This window comes from Gigantopelta aegis, chromosome 8 (assembly GCF_016097555.1).
Source record: "Gigantopelta aegis isolate Gae_Host chromosome 8, Gae_host_genome, whole genome shotgun sequence".
Taxonomy (NCBI): Eukaryota; Metazoa; Mollusca; class Gastropoda; order Neomphalida; family Peltospiridae; genus Gigantopelta; species Gigantopelta aegis.
In genome coordinates, this window is record NC_054706.1 from 12,903,823 (window position 1) to 12,913,038 (window position 9,216).

At 40.1% G+C, this 9,216-nt stretch overlaps 1 protein-coding gene across 1 annotated transcript; it reads right to left on the minus strand.

Moving 5' to 3' along the window:
* Positions 1 to 4,093: 4,093 nt before the first annotated feature.
* LOC121379993 (adhesion G protein-coupled receptor E4-like) lies at positions 4,094 to 6,027 on the minus strand. The gene has a single exon (XM_041508701.1). The coding sequence runs from the start codon at positions 5,951 to 5,953 to the stop codon at positions 4,472 to 4,474; it is 1,482 nt and encodes a 493-aa protein (XP_041364635.1). The 5' UTR covers positions 5,954 to 6,027; the 3' UTR covers positions 4,094 to 4,471.
* Positions 6,028 to 9,216: the final 3,189 nt, after the last annotated feature.

Below are 9,216 nucleotides of genomic sequence, written 5' to 3' on the forward strand. Positions count from 1 at the left end.
GATTTCGCCCTCAATACGGAAGTTGTTTTGTGCGTGAAGATGAATGACACAAATGTGTTTACAGTTAACATACTAACCACTAATACACCTAGACAATGTACAAAATAATAATAGAAGTTTACCTTGTTTCCATTAGCATATCGAATCTTCACAGGATAGGGATCAAACGTTATGACATTGCAAGAATAGCGGTAAGGTACCTCTTCCAGCAAGGTACTGTAATTGATAGAAATATTGACAGTATTTCGAGGGAAAGCTGCTTTATGGATAACATGACCGTGTAAACTATTTTTAAACATATAGCTAATTGACTGTTGTCCGTGATAGGTACTACGATCTATCATTTTAACTTGATGTCCGTGGTTATATCCATTAAACGGTTCAAGCAAGCTGTCCTTGGCTGGCCCGCCTCTTTTTATTGTGCTATAAACCCGTTAAAGGTACTTCGCCTTCCATAAGACGCAATTATTTCCATGAGAATGCCCAATCCGGCATCCATATTTATTTCTGAAATGTGAGGCAATAATTAAAGCATTGGAGGAAATAAAGGATTCTCTTGCATCCAAATATATTATTTTTGTATATTCAACACCACTTAATTGGGATGGTGATACGAAAGTGCGTCTTTTTATTGATTGCCAATGAACACCAGTTGTTTTGGCATCGGGGGCAATGAAAAGGCAGACTCAGCTGCCAAGTCTTCTTTAGATTTGCCTCAATCCGGGTTGGTGTTCCCTACATTGAGTTTAAGCATGACATTAACCAATTCAACTTTTTCACTTGGCAACATGATTTGCGAATACTCTTCATTTTGTCAAGCAAGGATGAAATCATCTTGTGTACTATCGGTATTACATATTTTATACATTCATTTATTCTGACGAAGGATCCTCCACATCAGTGTGAGCACTGTCAGTGTATTCTGACTGTATGTCACATGTTGGTGGGGTGCAATCATCTTAAGCAAAAGAGGAAAGATATGTTTGATAGGAGAAATGTGATGGAATCATTTCCATGTTGAAATGTATAAGTGCTAATTGTACTTATCTATATTTCTATTTCTACACAGATCTTAACACCGAGTTTTAATTTTACTGTTGAATTTCTATATTGATGTTAATTATCATTTGATTTACACACCTTAGTTTGACATCCAAAATTCGATGTTGTTTTTTTTATGCTTGAGTGTCGTTCTTCATTCAAAATAATTTGATCAATATTTTTGTAAGTATACATTTCAGTACTTTGCTTGAAATAGTATTTTATGCACGTTTGTGCGCACTCAGCTGCGCTGTAGACAAAGGGCCCCCTTCTACGAAGCGATCTTAGACCTAATGTCACCTTAAGTGCAGAATAACGTTATGTACTCAAGGTGACCTTAGAGCTAAGACAGTGATTCGTAGTTACAGACACTCATAACTTTATAATATCTTTTGGAATAAGTATTGTGCAGCGATCCCGTTTAGATTATTCTAATGGTAGATTCGAATCATCATGAATGCCAGCTTCTATTAAACGCTTTAGAAACGATGTTTATTTTAGTGTATTACTGGTAAATAAATTAACGCCTTCATCTTCAATTTTCTTGGGGGTGGGGACTTTAGTTCTAAGGACGAAGTGCCTTTAAAACACGCTCGGTGGGATCCAGTGACCGTAATGCGAACCAAGTACCCACCATTCTTAAGTTCAACCACTGAGACCGGTTATGAAGTAGCATGTCAAAAGACGAACGCTCCTCCACCCACCTACAGTGCATGGAGTTGGGGTGTATTATCTTCAGAACATGGAGACAATGCCCCGCCCAGCTACCAACCCACGCCGATTCCAACGTCTGTTAATAAATAAAAAAATGTTGCGTCAATAAATGAAATCACGTTCCCTTGTGTAACGTTGGTCGCTTTTTACGCATTTCCGCCCACACCAATAATACTATACTTGTTCTGTCACGTTCATAATGACGACCTGCTTGCATTGACTGCAGACAGCTGAAACGTGCTCAAGCTTTGATTTCGAAATGCTGCTTCCATTTAGCCTAGGGTCGTACCTAGTGGGCTGTGGCAAAGCGGCAGTTTTTCCCTCAGAACAATATTTTGTTAAGTGCTCCATTTCTTTCTATTTAAATAGGTCCTAAATGGAAAAGGACCCTTTTTCAATGTGCTCTAATTGTTTATATAAATATATATATATAACAAACCGAATAAAATGGCCGGTTTACTGAGATTTAAACAGATAGCCTTTGCAACCATTTTTATTTTTACTATTGACATAACCAATGTGGAAACGTGTTAAATTGTGTTTCAAAACCAACTATAAATGTATTAAAGTGTAAATCTCTCTCTCTCTCTCTCTCTCTCTCTCTCTCTCTCTCTCTCTCTCTCTCTCTCTCTCTCTCTCTCTCTCTCTCTCTCTCTCTCTCTCTCTCTCTGGCCATCGGTCTACAGGCTGGTTGGTACTGGGTTCGGATCCCAGTTGAGGCATGGGATTTTTAATCCAGATACCGACTCCAAACCCTGAGTGAGTGCTCCGCAAGGCTCAATGGGTAGGTGTAAACCACTTGCACCGACCAGTGATCCATAACTGGTTCAATAAAGGCCATGGTTTGTGCTATCCTGCCTGTGGGAAGCGCAAATAAAAGATCCCTTGCTGCCTGTCGTAAAAGAGTAGCCTATGTGGCGACAGCGGGTTTCCTCTAAAAAACAGTGTCAGAATGACCATATGTTTGACGTCCAATAGCCGATGATAAGATAAAAAAATCAATGTGCTCTAGTCGCGTCGTTAAATAAAACAAACTTTACTTCTTTTTTCTCTCTCTCTCTCTCTCTCTCTCTCTCTCTCTCTCTCTCTCTCTCTCTCTCTCTCTCTCTCTCTCTCTCTCTCTCTCTCTATATATCTCTCTATATATATATATATATATATATTGCCATCCCATTTATTTCAAGTTAGATACGGCTGATTGATGTAGCGTTGCCAATGAGTTGTTTAATCTCTACGACATTAAAGCATCATGTCCCATCATATTTATTCGATTGATAATAGACGAGAAAATGTATTGCATATAAAGCTAAGTCACCGATGATGTAGCAATTTAAAAGCTTAAGCGGGTTTTACATCGTGGTACATGATATTGATTCCTCATATAGTTGATGACACTGTCTATATGTTTTCTTCTTCACTGTATTAATGACAGATACTTTTTTTTATATCCCATTCCTAATGATTTTACTACGTGCAAATGCAATACATAAATCTTTAAAGGGACCGACCCCAGTTTCAGCCCATGAAAATGCACACTAAGTTTAGATAATCTACAAACCTGTAACACATTTGGATAAAGTTACAATTGAGTGAAACATGAGTCTCTGACTTTGAAATGGTAAAATACCCTCTAAAATAGACTAAAACTCGACTCCATAACTGTTACTTTTCAGACGCACATGCGTTTTTTAAAATATGAGAAATGCATTTTGTGATATTAAAAACACCAGGATGACCAAAAACACTTCGAATGTACGGAAATGGATAATCTAAACAATAAAATCTAAGTAAAGTAAGTTTTTAGTTGTCAATAACGGCTCTAATAGTAAAACATGTGCCTTAGTGTTTAAAAACTAGGGTATGTCCCTTTAAGGGACCACAAAAACACAGAGCACATATATTTTGCAGTCATTATAAGACTAGATAAAGCTAACTCTTAAGGTGTATTTATTTTTTCCGCTAGGAAGAAACACATTGGATTTAGCAAAACCAAAATTGATAATTTAAATAAAAACAAGTAAACAACGACTCCCTGAACAACAAAACGGTCGGATTAGCCAAAACCATTTCATACTGCCTGAATTAGAATCATATGAGTGCACTTAACAAAGAACCACTGTGCTGTGAATTTATCTAACTACTAAGTTTATTTTTGGTATATGGCTATCATCACATAGCTGCAAGAATTTTTTTTATTTTATTTATTGATTTAAAAACAAAGAAGTATTTAAATGTACTTCTACAAAGATGATACTATACTATTGTACTATACTGTACTGTACTGTACTGTACTGTACTGTACTGTACTATACTTAGCTCGAGTGTCCTCTAGCTTTTATGTAGGGGGCAGACTGGCTTTTGCCTGAATGAAACAAAAATGCCCGAATGTGGATCACAACATGTATTCATATTAGCATTACTACCAAACCGCATTGGGTTTCTTCGTGTAGCGTTGGTACTGGTTAACAACATGTAAATTTAATAGTATGGTTCGACTCAAGAATAATCAGATTTAGGAAGAAATATGTATTTTTGATAGAGTAGCTCACGACCATTTGGTTGTCCACAATTCCGCTGTTATTACATAGATTTTGTTCTCCAGCTGTGGTCTACACTTGGACACTCGAGCTATATTATACTATACCTTGTACAAACAAGAACAACTTAGAAGGAAACTGTTTAACTTTAACAGTTGATCATTTCGTTTTCCTTCGGATTATAATGTGCTATTCAGGGTGCTTCTTGATTGGTTGCGGACTGGCAAACGGACTGTCAGCTTCCATTTCCACAATTCAAACACTCGTCGGTTGGCAGTGTACGATAGAAAAATGAAAACGCCCTGCGTTGCATTGAGAAGGATGGACAAGAGAGAAAGAATATTTCTTCCTTCGTTCGAGACCTCAGAAATCAGGGCAAAGATCCAGAACATACCGGTAAACACAGACAGCTTTCCGTAAATGACTATGTTTTCCCTCCCATTATTTAGGCTTTCTCCAAGCCTGCTGATTTTAGAAATAGTGCAGACACTGAGCACGAAAAAGACAATGTTTGACGTGACTACCAAAGCTAAAGGCAGTACGAACGCTATGGCGATACGAAGATACGACGAGAGGTAACATCGACCGATTCCATATCCTATCTCTGCGCCTTCAGAGTCCAGAAGACTGAAAGCCACGTTGGCAGCAACGATCATCGCCGATGTTCCATTTGCGTAAATTCTGTACTTGGTTAGCCGACCTCTGTTAGTTATTATGTTAATAGGCTTGGACGCGTCCAGGACAAACACGCTAAACATCTGGTAAGAACAGACGTTCATCCATAAGAGAGCAGACAGCCAGAAATAATGGATTAAAATACCTATTACCTTACAGAGCACGTCATTGTCGCTAGCTGGCAGGCCGAACTGTAGAAATCCTTGGGCTAAGAAGAGAAATATCACTAGATGTACGGTATTTATTGACGCGTTTGTCCTCAAAGAAGGAAACGTGCAGAAGGTAAAAAAGGTCAACATCAGGCATGCCATCGACAGTAAGGTACAAATGAGCGAAATGTATTTCTTCGCGATGTCAAAGTCACTCGGTTCAAGCAGTGTTCTGTAGATATTTTGAAGCTGTTCTATACAGACAAATATTTCATGTTTTTGATAATAGTAGAACTTCCCAGTGGACAGCTTTACGTTGGCATAATGTAATACCACAGAGCCATCGTCTGTCCAGTTGAAATCTGAAGAGTTGAGTTTAACTGATGCACAGAAATACACTTGAGTGATGTCGATAAGAAATCCGGAGTCCATGGAGGAATTCGGCAAATTCGCAATGCCAGGGATAGTGTGGCAACACGAACCGTTACTGGGGTAGGATATGAAGGTCTTTGTATAGTCTATGTCATACTGGTGACGAGCGAAATCCGACAGCGAGAATCGGTACTGCGTTTCGTTGAAAGTGATGTTCCAGTGGTCGGTAAACGCGCCGTAAAGATATTCCTCGAAATGTTTTCTCGAAGTATTCGACCGGACTTTAAACTGTAAAACCAAGCTTAGTGCTTGTCCATTCGTCTTCACATTTGAACTCAGTTGCTGGAAAACCATGGCGTACTGACATACTTTCAGACTTGCAAGAAACTTTGCCCATTCGTTAGCCATGGCAGTTATGAACTGGTCGCATATGTCGCTCGCTGAGTTTTCATCAAAGACGACCATGGCTTTGAAGCTGTATCCAGTTACGTTTGTCGTCAGATGTATCAGATCACATTTCCCTTTCTTTAATAGCTTACCCTCACCGCAGTAAATATTTCGGCATATTTTCTGGAAAAAAAGAAAAGAAAAAGAACACAAAATGTAAATATTCAATTCTCAATTCTCTAATTGGTATTTAATGTGGAATATTGTAAATCAAACCCAACTACAATCAGTAAACATATTAAAAGGTGAGTTCCCCCCCACCCCCAAAAAAAAAATTAAAATAATAATCCATGTTTGTGGTTGTTTAATAGCCCAGATATAGTTCTATAAATAATACTTTGATACTTACGTACTCTGTTACATTTCATTTATTATTCTTATTCCAGTTGTTAATATTGCTGTTAATGCAGATGATTATTTAATTGCTGCAAGAGTACACTTAAAAGGTTTGGTTTTTATGTAAAATTGATGGATTATTTTAGGAATCAGTCACTAATTTGAAATAATAAAATAACATTATTGCTGAAAGAGTAGGGTGAATGCAGTTTTATTTTATTTATGTTTTTTAAAGGTACACGATGTGCATCGGCCTCGGTGATGCCGTGGTTACGCTATCGGGAATAAGACTGGTAGGCAATGGGTTCGCAGTCCGGTACCGCCTACCACAAAGGGCGAGGTTTAATGACTCAGTGTGTAGGTTTAAGCCTACTATACCAGCTTCTCTCTCACTAACCTCTAACCCACCGTCCTGAACAGACATACCAGGTAGGTGATGTATGTGTCCTGGACAGACAGCCCAGATAGCTGAGCTGTGTGCCCAGGACAGCGTGCTTGAACCTTAATTAGATACAAGTATGAATGAATGAACAGTATGTGCACTACCTAGATGTGTTGGTGCACTGCTGTTATCGGCCAGTGCACCACGACTGGTACATCAAAGGCCGTGGTATGTGCTATCCTGCCTGTGGGATGGTGCAAATAAAAGATCCCTTGCTACTAATGGAAAAATGTAGAGGGTTTCCTCTCTAAGACTGTCAAAATCATGAAATAGCCGATGATTCATAAATCAATGTGCTCTAGTGGTGTCGTTAAAGAAAACAAACTTTTTTCTTTTCATTATATCGGGTTAGTTAGAACATTTTAATAACATTGGCAGTGGGAACTGATTTGGAGTAGGTGAACCTTGAACAAAGACTACTATACTAACCCTCACAGGATCGTACCACTGGTCTGTGGTACACGACACGGATGTCTGATCGCATCTCGTGCACAGCAGAATGTCGTACACAGAACTCCACGTGTACTTTGGCGTCATTCGAACGTAGCCGCTTTTCTCGACCCTGAATCCGTTACACATATAGCAGTAGATATTGCGGAACTGTCCGTGTCGGTCGCTGACGGGGAAGTTGAGGTATTTGCAGTTGTAGGCTATGGCGTCGTGGTAGTAGCGCCATTTCCCGGTAACATTGCACTCCGAGATGACGTTTTCGGCATTCATTAGGACGTCGCATTTCCGCAAGGTGCTTGAGATGCTGGTGGGTGGTTGGTAGGATGCAGTGCAGGCAGAAAGGTCAGGGTGTGTCGCATTTCCCGTCAAATTAACCCCATCGCAGATGACTTCTTTCGTCCATGCAGTGAAAGTCAACTGATGGTTGCATTTAGCGATGCGTGCGTTTTTGTACACCGCGTGGTTCACCAAGGATGTAACCGGGTTGTCGTTATGACCCAAGTCCTTTTGTCCGCTCGAACTAGGGCGGTGGCAAGATTTGGGGCACGTCGATATCATGAAATGACCAGAATTGTCGTAAAGAGTTTCACTGTTTTGCGCATGGGTTGCCACGCACCTAACGCCGTTGTTCTTCAAAGAGCGAATATTTCCGAAGATATCCGGGCAGCAGTTGCCGTAGATGTCGCAGTTTTTGTCACAGTTGCAGTCCATGCACCATGGTGTGATTTTGGTCTGTGCTTTGATGTACTTCTTCTCGGTGCCGTTGCAGTACACGTTGCAGTGCAGCACGAAGAAAGGGATCCTGTCAGGCAGGTTGACATTCAGTGTGTGCACTTTTCCAAACTGGAGGCAGCAAACTGTTAGAAACAGAACCAGTCCACCACACGCCATTGTGTACGTGATTCTGTAACAAGAAAGAAAAACTATAGATAAACAAGACAGGACATTTTCTTAACATCTCATCTTAATATGTACATCAGGGCGGGACGTAGGCCAGTGGTAAAGCGCTCGCTTGATGCACGGTCAGTCTAGGATCGATCCCCGTCGGTGGGCTCATTGGGCTATTATATCTTTTATATGCGCATACTACGGAATTGATATACCAGTCGTGGTGCACTGGCTGGAACGAGAAATAGCCCAAATGGGCCATCAACGGTGATCGATCCTAGATCGACTGTGCATCAGACGAGCGTTTTACCATTGAGCTACGTCCTTCCCCGCACACGAATAGCTGCACTACAAGTGGTGGGTAATCTGGTTTACGTGCAAGATGTAGTAGCATGGATCTTCTTTCCTAGACTCCGTGGAATCGTTTCCAATTCTTGCTGAAAGACTGGTGTATCGAAATCTTGGTAGGTCAAGAAAGTCTGCACACACACACACACACACACACACACACACAGAGAGAGAGAGAGAGAGAGAGAGAGAGAGAGAGAGAGAGAGAGAGAGAGAGAGAGAGAGAGAGACCACACACATCCCTGCTTACGACGAAACCAAGTTTTCCCACTTATTTTAAAGAGCATTTACCGCTAATACACAACTTCCATTCAAGTAGTTGCATGTAGAAACCTCTTCTAAAAATCCTGGATCGTCTGCGAGAAAGTAAATTTAACACGGCCATACATCTCTTTAGTGACGGCATGTTTCTTCTTTTAACCCCCAGGCCATTGTCGCACAAGTTCCATTATATCTGGTACCATAACTTTTGTCCATTCAATATCAAATCGTATCCTACATGGAGAATAGAAAGCATTTTGCTAATGACGCTTTGGTAATTTCGAGTAGATTTATTTATATCAATATTGCGCAGCTCTGTAAAATTCCATTGTCTGTACATACCTGCTTTGTTAGCAAATGAATAGAATTAGACTAAGTGTACCTGTATCATCGTTGTGTTCAGGCACTCCATATGGTTCAAGATAATGGTCTATTAAATATCGTGTTACATCGAGCGTGCATTAAGCTCTCAGTTGGCACTCCTAGCGGTTCTATTATTTCGCAGCACTATTAGGTTTCTACACATAAAACATGCAGGTTGTGGAATCATTTCGAT

Excerpts from the sequence above, each read along its gene's own strand:
- LOC121379993 (XM_041508701.1), bottom strand. The coding sequence starts at position 5,953 with ATGGTCGTCTTTGATGAAAACTCAGCGAGCGACATATGCGACCAGTTC.